The sequence below is a fragment of the Haliaeetus albicilla genome, chromosome 5 (assembly GCF_947461875.1).
Source record: "Haliaeetus albicilla chromosome 5, bHalAlb1.1, whole genome shotgun sequence".
Classification (NCBI taxonomy): Eukaryota; Metazoa; Chordata; class Aves; order Accipitriformes; family Accipitridae; genus Haliaeetus; species Haliaeetus albicilla.
Window position 1 is genome coordinate 23,346,367 of NC_091487.1, and position 23,254 is coordinate 23,369,620.

The 23,254-nt window shown below is 40.5% G+C and overlaps 1 protein-coding gene across 1 annotated transcript in view; it reads left to right on the top strand.

The window, feature by feature from the left end:
- Positions 1 to 219: 219 nt before the first annotated feature.
- GTF2A1 (general transcription factor IIA subunit 1) overlaps positions 220 to 23,254 on the top strand; it is a 28,822-nt gene continuing 5,787 nt past the window's right edge. The window contains exons 1-8 of the mRNA XM_069783715.1: positions 220 to 521; positions 7,618 to 7,719; positions 9,445 to 9,652; positions 12,044 to 12,108; positions 14,270 to 14,345; positions 16,154 to 16,287; positions 17,160 to 17,480; positions 19,635 to 19,724. Of these exons, the coding sequence (XP_069639816.1) occupies positions 492 to 521; positions 7,618 to 7,719; positions 9,445 to 9,652; positions 12,044 to 12,108; positions 14,270 to 14,345; positions 16,154 to 16,287; positions 17,160 to 17,480; positions 19,635 to 19,724 (1,026 nt within the window). The 5' untranslated portion in view covers positions 220 to 491. The remainder of the gene's footprint in view (positions 522 to 7,617; positions 7,720 to 9,444; positions 9,653 to 12,043; positions 12,109 to 14,269; positions 14,346 to 16,153; positions 16,288 to 17,159; positions 17,481 to 19,634; positions 19,725 to 23,254) is intronic.

The following is a 23,254-nucleotide window of genomic DNA, read 5'->3' on the forward strand; positions in this document are numbered from 1 at the left end:
GCGGGGCGCGAAGAGGGGCGGGGCTCCGGCGCCGCCGGCCGAGGGTGCGCCGAGACTTCCGCCTCGGTAGGCCCGGCTGCGCGGGAGCCAGGTGCGCGCGGCCCCGCGCAGCTACTTCCGCCTCGGTAGGCGTCATGGCGGCGGGGCGGGCGCCTCACGTGACGGCGCCCGGCCCGGCGCGGTCTCGCGCGCAGCTCTCGCGGTGCCTGCCCGCCCCCCCCCCCCCCCCGCCCGCGTCCCCCTCTCGCCCTGGCCGCTCGCGCAGCTGCTCGGCTCTCGCTATATAAAGGGGCGAAGCGGGCAGAGCGGGCGGCTGGCGGCGGCGGCTGCAGCCCCAGGGCCGGCGAACGAGGCCGGGCCAGGCCGCGGGGCTGCCCGTGAGCCGGGGCGGGACGCGCGGGCTCTGGGGGGACGCAGCCGGGCAGGTTTATTGTTTTAGGGGCGACTCCCCCCCCCCCCCGCGTTTGGGGGCGTCCCGGGGGGCTCGGGACATGGCGAGCTCGACTAACACAAACCCCGTGGTAAGGACCGGGTCGGGGGGGGCGAGGGGGGCCCTGGGGGGGGCAGCGCGGGCGGAGGGGCCCGGCGGGGCCGGCCGCCCCCCCCCCCTCCCCCGCACTCCCTTCCCTCCCGCCGCCCGCCTCGAGCGGTCCCGGCCCCCTCCCCCCCGGCGGGAAGGGGGGGCGCGGGGCAGCCTCGCCCCCCCACCCCCCTTTCCCCCCACCCCCCCGCCAGCGGCGGGGAGCCAACTTGTGGCGCCCGGCGCCGGCCGCCTCGGCGGCGGGGAGCGAGCGGAGCCGGGGGCGGCGGGAGCGCGGGGCGGCGGGGGCGCGGGGCGGCGGCCCGGGGGCGGCGGGGCGGCCCGGCGAGCGGCGGAGCCCCGCGGGGGAGGCCGGGGCCGCGCCGCCGGCTGGGGGTCCGGCGGGGAGGGCAGGGAAGGGCAGGGCGGGCGGGGGGCGCCGCCGCCGGGAGCCGCCCGGTGAAGGGGCGAGCGGCGGGGGAAGCGCGGGCGCTGCCGCCCGCCCCGCCGCCGTCCCGGGGCGAGGGGAAGCGGCGCCCGAACCAGGTTTCGGTTTTGTGGTGTCGGTGGCGGCGAAGCCCGTCCGGGCTCCGCTGGAGCCATTTTATGTTGCTTTAGAAGAAGGAGACGATGGTTGAAAAGCACTTCTCCCAGCCCGGCCGGGTCGGCTAAGCCGGGCGAAAGCCCTCAACTTCCCTCCGGCGAGCGAGGCAGTATTTATTTGAAAAAGAGAGAGCAAAAAAAACCCCCCAAAAACCCCCCACCCTCTCCCCCCTCCCCGTTCCCTTCTCGTGCTTTCTGCACCTTGGCGGGTGGCTCGCTGCTGCACTTGTACTCACAGAGGTTTGCAACAAGCAGTCACACCAACCTGCGCAGGCACCGAGCCCCCCCGGCCGCCGCTCTCCTCCTCTCCGCTCCTGTCCTCTCCTCTCCGCTCCTCTCCTCTCCCCCTTGCGCGCCCCCCGGCCGCGACCCCCGCCCCGAAGCGCTGGAGGAGACAAACCCGGCGTCCCGGCGGCGGGCTCGGCCCCCTTGTTTGTGGCTCTCAGATCCATCATGGCTTCCCCCTGCCTTTCTGCCTCCCTGCTCCTTGTGTTCCTCCTCCCTGTGGCTGCCCTGTTTATATAGAGCTATTGCCGCTCTCTAATATAGACTCTGCTAGGATGGGAAGGTGCTTTCCAGCCCCACGTCACCGCCTCTCCATTTAAACACCACATCAGCCTTTAAATAGGGAGCGAGCCGCGGAGCGCGGGCTGGGAGGTGCATGCGTCCGCGGCGGAGGCTGGGAGACGGGCGGCTTGTCCCTCGGATCCCGGCCGGGCTCTCGCCGGGTTTCCCGTCCCCGTCGGCCCGCGGAGCGGTGGTGCTTGCCGCTGGCTCCGGCGGGGGGGGCCGGGGGGTGTCTCCTGGCCGGTGCGAATGGACTTTCCCTTGCTTTTACGCATGGCACAAAGACGGTTTTCATCCTCTCCCGCGTCTGAAGCCGTTTACCTTTTTCTTCCTTTTCTTTTTTTGTCCCTAGCATGCAGCTAGCACGCGTTCCTGTGCTCCCGTAAGCTCTTCGAAGTAGTTTTTTTCTGCTGGGTGGGGAAAGTAGAGTGTAAACGGTTCTCAGCCAGTGCATCAAGGAGAGATGTGGTACTTATTTTATGGCGCTTTGCCAAGGTTTGGCTACAGCTGTTGCCCTAAAAGTAATGCTAATATTAAAGCTTTGTCTGTGGGCCGTGGGCTGCAGATACTACCTGATGATTTCTGTGCGTTTCGGGTGACTGAAGTGTACAAATATTACAGTCCAGGCAGAGCAAAGGTTTTAGAATTTTCACTAATATCTGGTTTCATTGTAGTATTTGGTATACTGCAAAGCAGTACACAAAAGAAAATGCAAAGCATCCTAGTTTTCCTTTCCAAATATGAAATTTTACAGACATGCCTGTGGGTTAGGGTCATGTAGTTGCAAAGTAGCATCGTTGCTTTGCTACTTTGTCGGTTTTGTATCAGAAAATTTTAGAAAAGTAGTCAACCATTACATGTGGGGCAGTTACTCAGTAGGATGCATGTTGAATGTGTGTGATCTCAGTCTGTTAGTTGTCCTCCTGTTTATAAACTTCTGGCTTTATTTTTTGATTGCAGGAAAGGATCTATTTCTGTATAGTAAATTAGAGGGTTTGCTTCTCTTTTTTGACCAAGTTAGTACTGAATAGCAAAATAGATGTATATATGTATTGAATAATCTTCAGACTACTTGTGAATATCTTTGAACAATTTACTAAGACTTGCTTACTCTTGGCTGTATTTCTGCACTGGCATAACTTCTGTAGGGTTCTCTTGGAAGGTATCTGTGACTGAACATTGCATTTGGAATAGCAAAAGCCAAGCTTAAAATGAGCCTGCTTCAAATAGGTATGCTTTAGGCTATTTTTCAGTTAAGCAGTAAAACCTTGTGGTAGTGCATGGTCAACTTTGTCAAAGTCAGGTCTCATTCAATAGCAAGGATCATGACGCTTACCCTAGGGTTACCAAAGACGGAACAGGAACATTTTGAAATACGGCAACCAGGTGATAACTTTAGGAAGCTAGACTTTGAGCCTAATGTGTCAATAATGTCACGTCAGCATCCAGTCAAATCTGAATTGCTCGAAATCTGTTCTTCCTAATAAAGGACAAATATAAGACATTAACAGTTATAGGCAGTATAAGATTTTGTAGGTGACAAAGGTAATTTATTTGTAAAAGTCCATGACAACGTAAAAAAAGCTCAACTTTTAATGCTTACAATGCAGGTTATATGTGTTACTTTTTGTGCACACCTTTGATGTAATTGTGACTAAAACTAGTTACCTTTATGGTGCACTCTTCTTGCTGTCATACAGCTAGCTTCCAGCTGTAACTGCACAGAGAGGGGAAAGATTAGTGACATTTTAGGAATAACTGCAGAAGCAACTAGGAACAAACTGCTGTCAAATGCACAAAGCGTGCCGTGGTGTATCTCTCCATAATGTGTCGGTTATTGGAAACCCAAACTGCTGAAATCCCAAGTGTTGTGGTAATAATTACAAAGAGATGCAGTTTTTGTACCCTTGAAACTGAAGGAATGTAGGAACTGTAAGCCCCCAAAGGCATGTGGCATTTCTTAAAATAGCTTGCTGGTTGCTCCTCTGATTTGGAGTGTCTGTGCGTGTGTAGCAGTCTCACCACACTCAGAGTTTTCTTTACAAGATGCACAGAGAAAGTGAAATACAATCGTTTCCTTATGTTCCCAGAGGGGGAAGTACTAGATTTCAAATCTTTTCTATGTGTTTGTGGTTGTATCTAATAAATCAGGAATTTTAATTGTTGTCTTTAATCTATAGTAAGTGTTTGGAATAGTGTTTATTGAAGAGTGATTTGAGTATTTTGCTCTTAAGAGCTTGGAGTTTACAGCAGTGTACTCTTTACGAGGGAGGCACTTTAATATAAACCAGATGAAAGCATGATTATTTTAATAGCAATCTTTAAAGTTTCCATTATGTTCTCATTGCTTTCTCTGACTGAACGTGGAAATTTATTGGAAAGCTTAACTCACCTGCTATCGCATCTTTAGACTTGTTCAGTAATTGTATTCTCATGTTTATTTTTTGAGTAAACAATGTATGAAAATAATTTTGTCATTCAACTCCAGAGTCCTAGGTGGTTCGTATAAACAGCTTGAGCATCATATAAATAATGCTTAAAGCTGACACTTAGTGTATATCTAAAACAATACAATGTGCTTCCTTTTAAAGACCAGGGCTTAAGGCTGTTTTGTCATTTTACTGGATTTGCCTCTGTTGAGGTAGGAAAAGAGCAGTCTGTGTTATTCTTCAAAATTCCACTATGGATGGTTCTTGAAGGCATTGCTGCTGCCACTGTGGAAGGCGTTGCATCCACCTGGGCTGGATGGATGTTCAGTAGGAGTGTACACAAGAGAAAGTTTTCAACTGGACAGGATTTTTCTGAGTATTATGTAAACATGTATAGGTAAAATCAGGCAGACATTGTTTCATCATAAGTATGCGGATACTTCCTTCTCTGTTCCCTTCCTTCTAATCATACAGCCATGAGTGTATCATACATTGTGATACTGTGTGATCAGAACAGTGTCCAAAAATTCTGACCCATCTTAGATCCAGCGCACTGTGTGGCTCATGCAGAGAGATACATGCATGTACAAACTGCTTGTGTGTTCGTTAACCTGCATGGTACTAGGCTCACTGCACCCCTGTGGTCCTGCTGTCTGTTGGGGGGCTTAGCTGCTTGGTTGGGCTGTTGGAAGTTGTGCAGAAGGACGCTGTGTCAACGCAGGAGTGAACATCAGTGCTCTTAACCTGCCTTTCTGCTCTGTTGCTAAACTAATGCTGGACACTAGAAACCAGTATCCTGCTGTTTGAAATTTTTTTTTCCCTCACTACACAGCGGAAAAAGGAAACATTCCCAAGCAGACTGTTGGGCTGTAGGGTCAGTTTGTTGGATGTGAATGCTGACGTTTTTTCCTAGGGCTTTATAGACTGAGGAGGCTTTGTGAATAAACCTTACAAAAATGCCTGACTGTGGAGATAGGAGGAGGAAACTGCTAGTGGAAATTATTAGGGCCTGTTTCTGTAAAATGTGTTTTATTAGAAAAAAGTGGACCTAATAGATGATTTAAGGAGAGGAGGATTTAAGGCGAAAAAGCAATCTCCATGCTGCAGGAATTCTGATTGTAATTTCAGACGTACAGGTAGCTCACTTGACTTAAGTACAGTAACTTGCATGCCAGAGGTTAAGCATGTTTATTTGCAGAATGTGCTTTTGGCATTAAGAAACAGATGCTTTTAATAAAGTAAGGAACAATAAACAGAATAGGTTAAGTAGCATTGCTGTGCTAGTTGAATCGTATAAGCTTTATGCAATTTGTTTAATTATAGAAATAATAGGACTTAATGTTATTAAGTAGAATGTTTTTTTGCATCTGCTGTGAGTTAAATCTAAGTGGAAAAATAGTCCTGTTAATGATGCTTGGTATTTTTAAGTTCCTCACTATGCAGATTTAAAATACTAGTGCTCAAGAGTAGTCTGGCTTTGACAGTCTGTTTCAAATGTCTCTATAAGCACAATTAATGCTGTACTTGAAGCCTGGATATGTGAGCATGCAGTATTGTTTTGAAAGAAAAAAATCTGCAAGTAGTCTGGTATGTTTTGTGTCTTTTGGAGAAGTTAAGTTTTTGACACAGGTGCTGTAAATGTGGTTTTCAAGGATGGAAAACTTACCCTGTTGCTTGAGGCCAGAAATTTTTTTGAAGAGAAGTAACAAAAGGATGCATTCTAATATTTCAGCTACTTGATTTGCAGCAGCATGTTTTAAAGCTGAAAAGTGGCAAACCGATGAAATGTAAAATGAAGAAAAAAATAGGGTGCTGATAGTGTGCCATTTGCCAAAATATCAATGTGTGGTCAATAACACAGAGTGGTTTGTTGGGTTTTGTTGGGGTTTTTTTTTTTTGCCTTTTTTTTTTTTTTTTCCCCTGGACTAATAAATCATGTGCTGCCATTCCCCCTCCATTATTCCATAACATAGGCATAACAATTCCGTAACATGTGTGCCATATAATCTTTAGCATATCTGTAACAAATTCAACACTTCTGGGATGCATTAAGCAACTGCGTATGCGTAAAATAAATGTTTCAAGTGTGTGCATTAAATTTGTGTAGTTCCAGCACTGCATGTGCTTGGTGCAGGTTTTCTGTGTGTGTATTGGAGTCACAGCACTCCTGGGGTGCCAAACCCACTGCACAAGCACAGAATGATAATCTGCATCATTTGGGATTTATTGCTTAAGGAAGTCACGGAACGGGGGTGGAGGAAGGTGTCAGCTTACAGAAAGTTGTAGCCGCTTTCAGATCAGTTTAAAAATGGTCTACCGTCAGCCCAAGGAACAGCCTTGGTCAGTGAAGTACGTATTATTCACGGGCTGGAGATTGATCAACCCTATTTAGAGCTCGTGGTGCTACCTTGCAGTTAGATAGCACAGATATTTAAAATCCAGCCAAAATAACGTTGAAGTTCACATGTATGTAGAGAGGTCCAAGCTGTACTGTTTAAAAGGTACAGCATGTGCATAGTACAATTATCCTATGGTCCTATGAATTAAATTTTGTGCTTTAATTGATAAGGTTAAGTATTTATATTCTCTTTCTAAAATTGTACCTGCATTTTAAAATTCATAAAATGGTTGAGGTTGGAAGGGACCTCTGGAGGTTATCTTGCAACCCACTTTCACAAGCAGGGTCACCTAGAGCCGGTTGCCCAGGATCATGTCTGGATGGCTTTTGAGTATCTCCAGGGATGGAGACCCCACAACTTCTTTTGGCAACCTAAAGTGAATTGACAATTCACTTTATCATTGACAGTTTAGGCATGAAATCAGTGTAACAGAATAAGAAGGTATGTGTAGTATTTCCACCTGAAAAATTTCTAATGCAAAAACATAAGTACTGATTGAAAACAGAAGTCTGTCTAGCCTAATAACCTGTCTTCAATAGTTTCTGTAAACAGATGTGTAAGGAAGAACAGGACATTCACATGAATGCTTCCAGTTTTTTGAGCCTTCAACATTTTTTTCAGCTAGGGATCATTCTGAGCCATATTTCGTTCCTGTTGAACTAGCAAGTGCTAACAAGTTTCTCTTCTCTGTATTTATCTAATATCCTTTTGAACTTTTAATGTTCTTTGACGTGAATATTTTGCACGTGTGCAAATGTTTTTGCATATTCAGTATGTACATTGGCAAGCAGGAAACAAATTTAGGGAATGGAAAACAATCTTCTTTTCTCTGTTTTGAATTACACTCCTTGTGGCTTGAAAACTCTTGTGCCATGGATATGTCACAAAAGATAGTGAGCAGTCCTTTCCCTTTTCACCTTATTTGAGCTGTTCTTGCTGATTTATACCTCCTTGGATATTTTAGTCACTGGGAAACATGCAGTGTATTCTGTAATGCAGTTTTCAGAGATTTTTTTTGTTGGGGAAAATCTTATTTTAACATTAAGTGATAAATTTCTTTCGAAACAACACTGACTAGTTACCTTTTCTTTTTTTAAAGCCTAAATTGTACAGGTCTGTAATTGAAGATGTCATCAATGATGTCAGAGAGGTTTTTCTGGATGAAGGAGTGGATGAACAAGTTCTTATGGAACTCAAAACAGTAAGTTGCGACTTAAAAGGTTTTTTTGGTAGACCAGTACAGCAATTGGTTTTCATATCTGCTTGCTGTTGTGCACAGTAAAAATACTAATTTTTAGTTAGCCAAGCATTGTATTAATCTGCATATCTGTAGCCCCATATCATTTGAATTACGCTGCTGTATGGAGAGATCTGCTCACCTTGTTTACTTTCCCTAATCTGGCATGTCAAACTTGACATAAACAGCAGGCATCTGAATTCACAGTGTTATTTTGGTCCCTGAAACGTTTTATCTTTAAAAAAGAAAGGGGAGAATATATTTATTTTAGAGTTAGACAATTCTTAAGGTTTCTCTGCAGGAAAAATAAAACGCCTGCTCTGCTTGATGTTTTTGTCTTCCTGAAAAAGAGGAGTTGCGTTGTTAGATGCATTGTCAGATTTTTGGTTTGTGGTTTGCAGAAGTATTGGTTTTGAGGAGCGGTACATAATGAATTGTACTGTGTCCATCACACTTTGCTGAAGCTCTCAGATGCAGAATTTTTTTACATACGGTGGGTTTGAACTGTTACCGAGGGTCCAAAAGAAAGGCAAGATGTTGACCTGAGCTCTAATGGGTCTCCTATGGCTTTCTTCAAATTCTTCTTGAGTAAAAGAAACACTTTAAAAGGGAAAAGGCAGAAAAAAAAAAAAAAAGAAGAAATAAAGTAAAAGGAAACTGGGAAAGTAGGTGCCTTCTTATCTCAGCTCTTGTGTAAGGAATTCTTCAGAAAGCGGGACGTCCCGAACTCTCGGTATTTTTAAAGTATTAAAAAATGGATGGAGAGGGAAAGAAATTTTGAGTTTGGCTAGACAGAAACAGGTGAAGACTTTTTTCCATGAAACCATGACCTGGCTTGGTGGAAATGGGCTGAGTGCTATAAGAAAAGCACCTTGGTGTTTGTGTCACAGATGTGTTCCGCAAACGATGTCAGAAAAGATTGAATGAGGAAAGACACAAGAAGGAAAACGAAGTATTGAAGGTGAAGGCTTTGGGACCCTTAAGCGGGATTTGAAATCAGGAGTTCTGGGTACCTGTAGTGTTTTTGACTCTATGTATTATGGAATACTTGCGTTGCTGTCTTTTTGCAAGAGCTGCTTTTTTTTTTTTTTTGCATCTATGGCTTTTCTTTGGAGATGTCAGCTGACATCAAGAACTGAGGGGCTGGAGAAGCTGAATTTGATATTGTGGTAGAAACTGTGTGAATGCTTGTACAGAGGCATTATCTTAGGTATACTGGTAGTATCTGTTGAAGTGTGTTATGAGGCAATAGTCTTTAAGCAACTTTTATTGAGCAGTTCCAAGAAGAAATGGCTTGAGGAAAGCTGTAATAAAGAATTATTTTTGTGATTAAAGAGGTAAGAAAGAAAGGATAGAGAAGTGAAAACTTGAAGGCTAATTTAAAGTTACCAGTTTATCTCTATTTATGCTTCTGTTAGGGTTGTTACGAATCTTCCACACTTGTAAGAATGTTAAAGCGTGAGCTTGGACTGACAATTCTTAAAGGATATTTAATTCCTCTTCTTAAAACATTACCTCTGTGGAGTTATCTCTTCAGTCTGTATTTGCCCAAGGGCTTTTTGGGCTAAGTAGACTGCAGAAGATAAACAGTGAAAACAAATTTGATTTTTGAGTACTGTCTTTATATTGTTAGAAATCCTGCTGAGTAAAAATCATACACAGAGATTTCTCTTTCCTTTTCTAAACTAGCTGTGGGAGAACAAGCTGATGCAGTCCAAGGCTGTAGATGGCTTCCATTCAGAAGAGCAGCAGCTTTTGTTGCAGGTGCAACAGCAGCAACAGCAACAGCAGCAACAGCAGCATCATCACCACCACCATCACACACAACCTCAGCCACAGCAGACTGTGCAGCAGCAGTCTCAGCCACAACAGGTCCTTATTCCAGCGTCTCAGCAAGGTCAGACTTACTCTCTAATCTCTCTGGCAAAAGACTCTCAAGCTAGATGAACTCCTTTACATATTCTAAATCTAGGGCAGGATGTTTATCTGATGGATAACTTTGTGTCTTTATGTTAAACTTTGTCTCTACTTGCCTCTATTTAATGGGTCAAGAGAGCTGTCTTGGCAAAAAGTATCTTCGTAATTGTGTCAGTTATAGTCTTCAGAAGATTTTGGAAAAGCTGAATTCTTCTCTTTGTCTTCATGTTTTCAGATTACATGACTTGCAGATTCTGTCAGAAATCCATTAGCAGCTTTGTAATTTCAAGTCAATATACATACGCAGTTGACAATTTAGTCATGAGGTAGTAATGTCATTAGGAACAAATTAATTTTAAAAAATATGTTATTGTTTAGCATAAGTGGATGCTAGGATGTGAAAAATAGTGGTGTAACAGTCTGAGTATATGTAGGAGATGATTTTTCATCTTAGAACAAGCTTCAAGTGAAAAGCATAATGGCTGAGTATTTTTGTGGTCTTAAAAGATTGCATGCTCTGTAGGTGTGGATGTTCAAGGTATATTTTAGCTAGCCGTAACAGTATAGTTTCTTGTAATTATTGTCTTGTGTATTCTGCATTAATAATTTAAGAGAAACATTTTCACCACTTACAATTTTATTTGAAAAGTAAGATAAATACTAATGGATTTTACTGCATATATGCTGTGTAAACAAATCTGCCACCTGTGAAATGCTTGAGTTTTCAGTGTGCTATTAAAATTGTGGCAAAACATATTTATCTGTGGTAGTCAGTCGCAGACTTCAGTCTTTTTATTGGATTTCATGGATCAGAACCTATGTTGTTATGGGTGTGATAGTTATGAGTTGATTCCCAGCCCACCCCCCAAAACCCAACCTCCATATATTCAAAACAGAAGAGAACTAGTGTGACAAGAACCTGTTGGTGGTGCTTTTTTGTGGGGTTTTGGGGGTGGGTTGGTTGGTTTGTTTGTTTGTTGTTGGGGTTTGTTTGTTTTTTTTTTTTCTTCTTCTTCTTCTAGTACTTTGCATTTTGGCTGGACATAAATCAGTTTTGACTGTTCGGGTAAAATTAATTTTGAGATTAAGACCCCTAAATACATGGGGTTTCAAATGATCTGGGTGTCTGCTTAAGTTACAGTCAGCAGAGCCTGGAAAGTCTAGTCACCAAGACCTCTAGTGGCTCCTTAGCTGAATAGCTGTGACTCTACTGACCAGATTTCCCTCCACTAATATGGAGGTCCATGTCTTCCTGTTTCTGTCTTAGGGTAGAATAAGCTTCTGCCTATAGTCGTACACTTAAAACTGATTCATTGTTGCCCAATATTATGGCTTATGACCAAATGACAGTGTGGAGGCTAAAAGAAATTAGGGTATCAAAGCATGTTAATCAAAGACATGCAGTTTTATGAATTACTTGCCTGTTCCATGGGCGAGATGGTGTAATAGTTCCTTGAACAACCTGTTGTGATCAGGATGATTGGCATGGTGATTCCTGCTGTCCTGTGTGTGGTCCTAGCACAGGGTCACAAGATTTCCTTTGGCTCTTTTGCCCTCCCTGGGTTCCCTGAAAGTTGGAGAGATGGCCTCAGATCTTGGTGCAAGGTTGTGGGGCTTCCCTCCCCAGAATCTTTTCAAGAAACTCTGTTACCTCCAGTATTCTTAAGTGTCCTTGGTTATAGGATTGGATGGAGAATACCTTGTTGATGATTAGTTTGTTAAAATTGCTCTGTCATTTTCCAATTTACTGGCACTGGCACTAGTACTGGGAACCTGCTTGTTTCATAGACTTGGGCACTTTTGCACTCCTAGGTGAACAGCAGGTTGATTGCATAGTTTAGCTATCTGTTTTCTTTAGCACACCAAAACTATTTTGTTGTTTGGGACAGGTGGTTGTTCATATCTTATCTGCTTCTGCTACATTAGAAAGACAGTGAAGATCATAAGCTTATGCTAACAGCTATGCTAACTAGACCTAACTCAAGCTAACTGCTGCATCCTGTTAACACACTTTTCATCTTGCAACAATCCTTGCTTAAGTCTGTTTTAAGATTTAAGCTTATCAACATTTCACTAATACCTTCAGTTTCAAAGATGTAATTTAAATCTTGCTGTACCTAGGGTCAGAATAGGTAGCTGAAGCCCTTGGAATAAGATCTGTAAAGACAAAATAGCCATATTGCCTCTCAGAGCTGCTGTGGTATATTGTCTTGAGAGTAAAACTTACTAAGATCAGAGACTGCTTAGTAGCCGTTTTTGTTATGAAGCTCAGCTGATTTTTGGGTGATGTTCTTTCTAAGTTACTCTGGCTTGGGTGTTATTTTGGGCAGACTGCGTAGTTTTCATGAAATGCTATTTTTTTTCTTTCTAGCACCTCAGCAGCAGGTTATTGTGCCAGATTCCAAGCTGATACCGCACATGAATGCGTCGGGCATGGTAAGAAAAGGAGAAGTTTATACATGCATACACTGTCATTATGTAAGTTGTTTTGATTAAATAGTAAACACAAATCTGGTATTATTCATCAGATGCTTAAAAGTAATTTAGGACACACTGGTAAAGCTGTCTACCATGTTTCTGAGTTTTGCTGCTGCACTGACAATCTAGAGGTAGTAATCCAGCACTTCAGTTTTGATAACAAATCCAGGACGTACCTTGATCCTCCGCTTTAGATGTGTTTAAACAAAACTTTTTTTTAATCAGAAATTGGAGTACTGTTGGTATGAATCTGCACCATGATGTACTCGTCATATACCAATACAACCCTATTAACTGATGCAAGCATACTGTATTTGTTAGATGCAGGAAGAAACATTAACTACTCTGAAACTTAAGCTTATATCAAAAGAGAGATTATTTAGCAATTCACATCAATCTTTTCTGATCATGTTAATTTGATTCACTAATTTTGTAATAGCTTATAAAACTGAGTCTGGTCAGTTACCCTTTTCTTGCGGTTTTTATCTCTAGAGGTTAATTTTGGTTATCTTATCTTGCTTTAAAAGCCCTGGCTTAATTAAAAAAAAAATTACTTGCAAAGCGATGAAAACAACAGCTAATAAAAGTTAAATATGTGTATTAAGACCAGAATTCATTACATTCTTACCGCTTTTATGGTAAAGGCACATGAAACAGTTTCATGATTAGTCAAAGCTGCAGCAACTTGCTTAGCCTTCACTTCTGCATTATCTGCTGACCTTACTATAGAAAAGAACCTGAACTTTGTTACTCAAATAGCCTGATTTACCCAGAGGCTGAGAGCACATTAACACCTGCCTTTTTCTTTCATGTTTTACAACCATTTCGATGTGATTTATAACTTCCCAAGTCCAACAGTTAAATATTTTTTTCTGTCTCATTCAGTTAGGTCTTGGTGATGGGTATTGCAAAAATTAGTATGCCATGCTTTTAAAACTGCTGCTGTCAAAATGTAAATGAATTGTATACTGCAGAAGACTACTGTTCAGTAAATAGTTACGGAATCGATCTGTAATTATTGTGTGTGTTTATTGGAAACATTTAAGTTGGTATTAAAGAACGGATCTGACAGACCTTGAATATCTTGAAGGGCAGAGAGTAATGAGAGTTTATTCATCTGCCTTTGGGACGTGAGGATGCAGACAAGCACTTTTCAGTTTTGCATGGTGATCTCTAATTTTGGCAGTTGTAACTACTATATTGACCAGCCAATATGGGTTGATCATACATCTTATAAACAGGAGGCATGCACTCTACCCAGTAATAAAGTTTAAATCCTTTCAGTAGTAGAGAGTAATTGGCCATGGTTCCTTTATAGTGGGGAAAGGGAGGCTTTTCTGTAGGCAGCTGAAGTTAGACCCTTGAAATGGAGAGGTCTCTGGAGAAGTCCATCTCCCTCTGCAAGTTAAGGACTTAATGCGGATTTTTGCGTTTGGAGCTCCTGTAATTGTGTTGGAATTCAGTTTCCTTGTAAGTTCAAATCGTTACCCATTGGGAGTCTTCAGCTTTCTCTTCTAACCAGCTGTCTTGAGAGAAAAAATTAGTCATTCTGTGAACAGTCAGTACACTGTATGCGTATGTTCACTCAAAAGAGCTGTGTTATGCGGGACTTGAAATGCAAATCATTTTCAGAATGAAGAAAAGTGCAAACCTGATTACTACTCCTCGTGAAAACAAGACAGGCAAACATGATCATTGCTTCAGTACCTTATGTTTCTTCAGATTTGTAGGCCCATATCTTTAGCTGCTTTGAAAAAGTGTAAGTAAGATTGCTACATGAGCAATGCAGTGTTGTACTCTATTAGTAAATCAGCAGAGAAGGCAGAGGAGAAAAAAATCTGCTGAGCTTGCAGATGAACCAAGAAACCATGTGGAGCTGGGTTAAGGTGTGATGCTTAGTGATTGTTGCTTCAGTCTCATTCCTATTAAGGAAGAAGGAAAATAATTTTTATATATAGTATAATGTGCAGTTGATTAATGCCTGCATTTCAACAGCTGCAGAAACTTGTGTGCAAACATTGTAAACAGCAATAAAAAGGTACATATTTTCAGGCAGTATGTTGTGAGATGTAACACTGGCAGTAATGTCTGTGGTTAAAAAGCTTTTCTTGTATTTCAGAGTGCTGCAGCCACTGCAGCTACGTTGGCTCTCCCTGCTGGCGTTACTCCTGTTCAGCAGATACTTACAAATTCAGGTGACTGTCTTAATATTGAGATCAAACAATGGTTTTGAGGGTGCTTGGGAGGGAGAAATTTGGGGTTTTACTCTCTGCTATACATTGTTAAAAAGCAGAACGTGGGAATCTACCCTTACAAGGTAGTGCAGTCTCTTCACTGGACTCCTGGATTCTTTTCCTTACTGGCTTGCTAGTCTTAAGAACCTTGTGGTTCTTACCTAACAGCGGTGTGGATTAGATTCTGTGCAAGTTTTCCCCACTTTTTAGAGAAGTGCACGAAGCAAGACGACGGGCATTGCTGTCTCTGCCCTTTGTGTATTTCTGAGCTTTGTGATGCATGATCTGAGCACAGATACTAGACTGGTTATAAAAGAGCAGGATGACTTCATTTGCGACTTCAGATGAGGAATGTCTTAAGGTTTCTCATACCTGCTAAGCACACATGGTGGAATTTCTGATTTTGCTGGCAATGCTAATTTAATTTAGATTTGTCATTTTTCAACACTGTCATGCTGTACATTTAGAACATAATTAAATGTTACTTTTATGAACAGCATATCTTATGCTTCATGTACTTTTGTATTACGCTGATTTTATAAGCTTGATTCTAGATCCATTCTGCATGGAGAGTAAAGGAAGATCTGAGAAAGCTCATTCTCTAGAATCAGTTGCTGCTTTTGCCAGAGAATTATCTAGTCTGCTCAGAATCACCTGGGACTTAACCTCCCTGCTTTAAACATTTGAATGTTTAATGGATATATGGTTGAAATAAAATTTAAATGTGTAGCTGTTCTAGAAATTCAAATCTTTCCAATTTTTAAGGAAGTACACCTATGTTTGTTATAGCATAGAATAAACTGTGGCTCACGTTTGTTATGGTCATAATTTTTTTTTTTCTTCAGTTACAAATATTTACAGTATGTTTTCTTAAAAAAGGGGCTAGGGTAGCCCCTTCAGCTATACTTAGTTATTTCAGTAAATAGGGCTTTGCATTTTGCTGTGGAGGGAGAACAGGAAATAAAATCAGTTTTTGAGGGAAATGTATGAAGTTCAGGATTATCTAATTTAATTTCTTCTCTATCTTTCTGATCAGAAATGTGAGAAACTAATGTTGGACTATATCTTAGTTCTTGCTTTTCAGAGCTGGAGGCCATCTCCAAAGGTGTGTGAATCTTAGACGTATTTTGTGAAGTGAAGAAAAGTATAGGATAATAAAAGAAAATCAAGTACAGGCATTGCGGGAACAGAAAGGAGAGGTGGATAATAAGTGTAAGGATAGATTTTTCAAAAAGGCAACTGCACAATAATACTGCAAAGAAAGTTATGTGTAGAGGAATCTCTTGTAATGTGGTAATTGGAGGGAAAAGAGTCTGAGCAAAGGATATCATCTGACAGAACCCTGGAAATACCACAGTGTTAGCAGTGGATAGAGTTTTTGTGGTGTGAAACCTGTATTCCTGTTTTGGTATATGTTCATTTGTCTTTCTATCTGTAAAATCTGTCCTTTGAAACATGAGGTATGTTCATAAGAGGGAGCTAATATTTAAAATACTGTGCTGTGTTAAAGGATTAGACTTTGGCTTGCATATGTAAATTTATTTTTGGATTGCATACCTCATGATCATATTTAGATGGTAAACGACCCTATTAGCTCTTTGCTTCCAACACAGCTGCTATAGCATAGTATCTTTTCACTGGTGAAACTGAAACATAAATGCTCTACTTTAATTGTCATTGGTGTTCTTCCAGAAAGCAAGCTTCTAAACTAAGATAATTTTAAAAGTGAATTCCTACATTTGATTAATTTGATACTTACTTTATTAAAGGCCAGATCCTCCAAGTGGTTAGAACTGCAAATGGAGCTCAGTATATCATTCAACCACAGCAACCGGTTGTTCTACAGCAGCAGGTCATACCACAAATGCAGCCTGGTGGAGTACAAGCACCTGTTATACAGCAGGTAAGGAGAATTTTTTGAATAGGTACACTTGAAAGAGAAAAAATTATAGTAATTACTAAAGAGGCTTGCATTTTTGTGTGCAAATTGAAATAGAACACAGAGTCAGAAATGGTATATTAAAAAAAAAAATAGTTGTGTTAAGAAGCGTGTTTTTTAAAAATGAACAATTTTGAAATGTTGTTTTCAATGCCACCTTTATTCTAGCCAAATTCTGACTGGCTGCAGTTTAAAATCTCTTTTGTGTGTCCCCTGATGACAATTATATTATGTGCGTAATCCTAGTCTACATCCTTTTAAAAATGTGTTTATTGGTTAAAATAATTGTGTGTCACATAACATAGAAGAAAATACCTAAAGCAAACACCCCCCCCCCCCCTTGGTTATTTTAGTAGTGAACACAGTATATTTTACAAGGATTTTTGTTCATCTACAAGGTCAGCTGTGTGTCCAGATTGTAAGCATTGAATTTAGCATTGTGTCAGAGTTCTGTAGTTTAAGCATCAATAACAATTTGTAAAGAGTTTAAAGTTAAATGTTTTATAGAGAAGGTTTAAAAAGAATCTTTTACTTGAGTTTAAACATCCTCTGCTGTGTTTGAAACTCAGGTGTGGCGGTAGTGCTAGCGTTTTAGAATGGAAAGACAGTAGGTTTTCTTAGATTTAGCAATGCAAAATGCAGGAAATGGAACACTGAGTAGTGAAAGAAGGTATGTTATTGAAGATTAAATTATATATCTGGTATAGGTTGAATATTTGTAACTCTTGTTTCTCTAATTAATGCAAGTCAAATTGATATGCTTTAATTGTTTTCTGTAAGTGATGTGGTAGTCTGTTACGTTAGCAGCCACAGTACTTGCAATGATATTCCATCAGGTTTTGGCTCCTATCCCTGGAGGGATTTCCCAGCAGACAGGAGTGATTATTCAGCCCCAGCAGATCCTGTTTACAGGAAATAAAACACAAGTCATACCTACAACAGTGGCTGCCCCTACACCAGCTCAAGCACAGATTCCTGCAGCTGGTCAGCAGCAACCACAACAACAACAGGCACAACCACAAGCACCACTTGTTCTCCAAGTTGATGGAGCAGGGGACACATCGTCGGAAGAAGAAGAAGATGAGGAAGAAGATTATGATGATGATGAAGAGGAAGACAAAGAAAAAGATGGGGGTGAAGATGGCCAAGTCGAAGAGGTAAAGTTAACATTATTTCAAAAGGCTGGAGCATGCTTGTGTTTCATTTCCATTTTTTTTGCAATGTTTGAAAGAAAACTATATGCTTCAAATAATACTGTATTCCAATAATTTTAAGAATACATCTTTTATCCATGTACTTCAAGTTCTTTATTTCCCATGTTGAAGTTGTGAAAACTGTGTATATTAGCAAAGCACCTTGAAATGCAACTGAGGAGGGTGGGAGACTCTGCAAAAACTGTTAATTCTCATGAATGCCCTTTTAAAAACTTTGGTAATATTTCTGATGTTAAGGAGAGGTCAGCCATGAAATTATGAAACCCTCATAAGCAAACAGAAATAGTCAGCTCCACTTGGGACTGAGTGCATAAAAAAGCAAGGTGTTAGGAAGATTGACAAAAAGGAGACCATGTATTTAGATCACTGAGGGGACCAATAGATGTGATCTGACCTGTACTTTACTGACTATTCCATCGCTTTCTGTTACACTACAACAAGCCTGAGAACTCAAATTTGATTATAAGCACCTTCTAGAAACACATCTGACCTTGATGTAATGAAATCAGGAGATAGGAGCAAGAGTGAATATTCATTGTAACTTGTTGCATTCTTAACAATATGTGCTTAATTTAGACTTTGAATTTGCTTGGTTTCAGACTTGAGCCAGTGGTTCTTACTAAGTTTTGATGCATTGTACCAAAAAGCCCCACAAGAATAAGAAATTAAAAAAAAAGGGGTCAGGGGGATACTAATAAGCTAAAAGTTCTGTTATTTCAGTCTCTGACAGGAAACCTTGTACTCCCTAAATCTATAGTTAAAACTATACCAGCATTTTGAACTGTCAGATCACTTCCACAGTTCTCTGCAATTATTTTAAGAATCCATTTAAAATGCATTTAATAGGAGGAGTAGCATTTCATAGTCTGTATCACCCATGCAGTATATGCAGGTAAAACTTCTAATTTTTGTCAAGGAGTTAAATCAGGTTTTCTGTAGTACATCTACAGTGGTGTCTAACAGTATTTTTCTGTTACAATTTACAGGTTGGGTTCACATCACTTTTCCATTATATTGATCAGCATTGATGTCCATTTGAATGTTTTAATAGTTGCCTTACTAAGTATAGGTCATCATGCTTATATATTAAGTGTTCTTTAATAGTGCCTTAATGCTAACGTTCTTGTGGAAATTTTTTTATATGCCAAGACTTTATTACCAGCATGCCAGAGATCCCCTGTTATTTTTGCTACCTTTGTTCATCACCAGTTACTTAATGAGTGGACCAGTTCCTTAAAGCTTTTGAAATCACTTAAATATGGCATTACTTTGGAAGGAATTAAGACCTCTAGTACACCTTTTTCTTCTCTCACTAGCATCTCCCCTGTTTAGCTTACATATTTGGGAGTAGGTGGGAAATGAGGATTATACAGAAGACTTCAGAAAAGTTGTTTTGCCTTTATTTAAAGGTTGTTTTAGCTTTTGAAATGTTTGTTATTTACATGAGATGAAAAAAAACTAAACCAGATTTCTGCTGGAACAGAGTGTTAGCAGAAAGAGGAAAAAATGAAAGTAATTTTTAAGGGACATGAAAATACATTCTAGAAAGTCTGGAGAAGTTATTTTGTATGTGTGTATGCAAGATCATCTGAAGGCATCTTTTCCCCTCCTGTAAAAACTTTCTGCATGTGTTGAGGGTTGTTTCTGTTTGTGGTACATCAAATGTGAATAAGTCATGGAGTTTCTATTTTTAATGGCACATAAGGAGTGACGTGACTAACGTCGCCTTTCCATTGCTTGAATGCTTTAGAAAAATGAAAATCTGCGTAATAATTTTTTTGTAAAGACAAATTGCAAGCACCAGAATGTTTACAGTAAAGGAGCAAGAATGGTTGTGGTGACAAAAGGCTACAGTGCCCAGAATCTGGCCTGGACACTGAAGTTCCAGAATAAAATTGGTCAGGATCTCTTCTCAGGATGAAGGGCAGGAAGGCAGAGTATATCCATCAACCCTCTACTGGAAAGCCTAATACTGCCCACCTCAAATGCATTTTAGGTCCAGTTTTTCATAGACAAGACTGCAGCCTTGTGTGAATAATCAAAGTAACAGCTCTGATCTTACTAAACAGCATAAGTTTTTGCATGTGTTTCTTTCAGGAGCCTCTTAACAGTGAAGATGATGTGAGTGATGAGGAAGGACAAGAACTGTTCGATACGGAAAATGTTGTTGTGTGCCAGTATGATAAGGTAATCTCTACAGAACAGAATCCAAGAATTCTACTTTCTCTGTTCTTCTTCCTATCAAGTTACAATTTTTAAGTAACAACTTTGTGACTGTTAAGTACAGGTAGATCTGTAAAGATTGTAATGTGAACAGTAATACAATAATTAGCTATTTGTTTTTAAAACAGGTTTGTGTGACATGTTTGTACTAAGCTTGGTAACGAGTAAAGCTTAGAAAAATTTGGCTGCATTTTCTTTTTCTTCATCATGTCTTTTTGTGACCTTTAAAAAAAGGTCAGTCCTCTGGGCTCAGAAGTGAACTAGTTTAAGTAAGTTTGTACATTTGCTGTGGCTGTGAATGGAGGAAGTAGTCATTATGATTTAAACTTGTGGAAACCTGTTCCTTGATTACTAAAAATACCTGTTCGTGGTGATAGAATAGTTATCAGAGGAGAAGGTTCTTTCTGTGCTATGCGTTCTTCACTGAAATGGCAATGTGGAATGCTTTTTCTTATTTTGCTTTAAATTCTGCTGAACTGTCTTGCCGACTCTATAATGACTAATTTCTTGCATATTTGCCCCGGAATATGCAAGGACTCATCCATGTCTGGAATTGTTTTAAATGTGTCTAGAGGATAGCAGACAAATTTTTACTGAGATAGTATGTAGAAAGATTATTCAATTCAGATTTTCTTTCTTTTCCTATGCCAGAAGAATTGGACTGTGATGAATAAGGATCCTTTTTAAAGCAGAAAAAAATCTGTAAGCTCGTTGAATAAAAACTCCTACATTGCGAGGAATGGCTTGGTTAGAAAATCTTCAGTTATGCCCAGACTCTGCTTAGACTTGTCATCAGATTCAACAAAGGATTTAAGATAGAGGGAAGTGGTATCAGTATCTACATCCAAGCCATCTGTCCCCTCCAGACTGTAATCCAAAACTGTTAGTTTCAAGGCATTTTGTGAGGATAGTGAAGGACCTTAGAATAGCAGTCAGAAAAGCTTGTTGGGAGTTGCTAAAGCTGAGCAACAGGAACAACAGGAACTACTCTGAAATCCTCACCCTCTTAAAAGTTAAGAATATGAACTCCGTAGGGAACAGCGTCCATCATTAACCTCTACTGCCACGTGCTCTGAAAGGACTTAATCACTTATCAAACAATTGTTGTTCAGTTTGTCTCTATAAAATACACAGGATCAACTCAGTTGTTCTGACTAGAGTTCCCTCTTGCACAGTGTCCTACATCAGCTGATGGTGGGTGCCTCTGGAACAATGAGACAAGGGCAAACAGGTAGCCATGCTCATGTAAAGCATTTTACCATCCTTCCGTGAACTGTCTCTTGAGGGAGAGATAGTGGCTTTGTATCAAGTGGCCAGTAGATGATTTTTTTTCCTTAATTTGTCAGAAATTAATTTGATTATTTTTTGAATCCTTGTAAACTTTGTCTTATGACAAGAAGTTTCATAAATGAATTCTGTGATGTGTGGAGAATTACCTAGTTTTTAACCAATTAGTTTCATATGATACCCTAGTTCTTTATTTAGAAGAGTGTTTCCTCTGCTTTCTTGGTGCCTTTTATGATATTGCAGACCATCATAAGCCTCCTCAGTCATCTCTTTGAAATCAGAGCTACACTTTGCTTGGTTGTTACTTGTGCAGCTGTCTAAACATTTGATTATTCTTACTTTCATTCTCCAGATCTGTTTTATTCTTCTGTCTCTTATTTGATACAAGTAGGTAAGGTTGAGGGAGGATCAGAGCTATTCATAACACAGGTGAACCTTCAATTCATTAAGTGGTATAGCAATGTTCTGCATGTGTGCTTTTGACCCCACTGAACACAGAGCTGATGTTCTCAAGGAAAAGTCTTAGAACATTGGGATCTCATTCCTGACTTGTAATTGTCAACTCAAACCCATCATTTTTTCTTTCCATGTAAGTTGGAATTGTTTTTTCCATTGTTACTACCTTCATATACATTGAATGCCACCACTGTTTTATTACACAGTGAGTTAGGGCAAGTAACAAAATTCTGCAGCTCTTCAGTAACTGTTCTTTTGTATCATCAGTGACGTTATGTCATTTTCCAGATGATTAGTGAATTCTTAAACCATGCAGACTCCAGCCAGCACAAATCTCTTCTGGAATGATCTAATTTCACTGTAAAAAGAGTGTTCTTACCCTTGTTTTCCCATCTTTATTCAGTTATTTATTCATCCGAGGACCTTCCTCCTTACCTCATGGCAGCTCAAATGCTTCTGATGAGGGTTTTTTATTGAATGCCATTTGGAAGGGCAAGTAGAGTATATAAGGCAGACCTTTCCTTGTTCATTTATTTTCTGTTGCTACTGGCTTTTTAGCTTAAAGTGAGCACAGACCAAACAATAGTACTAATAATTGATTGAGTGCTATGGTTATATCTGTTCTGGTGCTACTTTACTGTTTGTTTCTACAGCACTAGTAGTAATAGATGGTGAGACATTGTGTCCTTGATGGAAATTGAAAAATTGCAATGGGGCTTCCTTGTTTTTATGCCTTTTGTAAGATTTTCTTAACTTCTTTTAGATCGCCTAATTATATTTTTATGTTTTGTTTGCAAAATTTATGATAATCTTTTCTCTTTTGGAAGCATTTCAGCTTTCTGAAAGATCTTTGCTTTCTTTGAATATCTTCTTGTCCTGCTGCTTAATTGTACTGGTGGTCTTTTGCTCTTTCTGATGCCCTTTTTTGATAGGTGGCAGGTATTTATCTGCTCTGTGCTTACAGTATGTGGGGGCTTTTGGGGGGTGGTTTGGTTTTGGTTTTTTTTAAATTTTTTTTCAAAATTTACTCTTCTACCTTTAGACTGAATTTTGTTCAGTTTCCTTTAGTTTTAAATTAAACATAAGAACATAAATTTAGTTACACACTCTTCTAGTGGATTTATTGACTTCTTATTACCCCTGGGAAAATGTTTGCCTTACATAGTTGCTGTTAGTTCTGGTGATATTTTCCAACTTAAGCCCTGCACACTGTCTTGAACCAAGAAAAGAGTTCTGTGGTTTGTGGGTTCCTGACTTAGCTTCTTCATGAAGTAGGTCTTGACTGTATAGTATCTAAACAGCCTCAGTACTGCACATTGATGTTTACTCAGTATGCATAAGATAATTAAAGTCTTCCAATACTACAACTATTTCTTGTCCTTGTATCTTCTCTGATCTCTTTCATCGCGTGGTCAGCCTGCTTCCTGTAGTCAGGTAGTATTTGTTTGGGAATAGGCATGAAGAAAGAAGAGTTCTGTATGGAATATTTTTGTAAAGAGAATATGAATAAAACTGTTGTTTTATTCTTTGTCTTATCCTACGTCAACAGGAATATCCATTATAACCTGAAGATCCATTATGTCACAGGCTCCTGTAATTTGGACTACCTGGGGAGCAAGAATGGCACGAATGGCGTGGGGGTTTTTTTTTGTTTGTTTTTGTTTTTAAATTTTTAAATTTTTTTCACTATGAGGGTGGTGAGACACTGGAGCAGGTTGCCCAGAGAAATTGTCGAAGCCCGATCCCTGGAA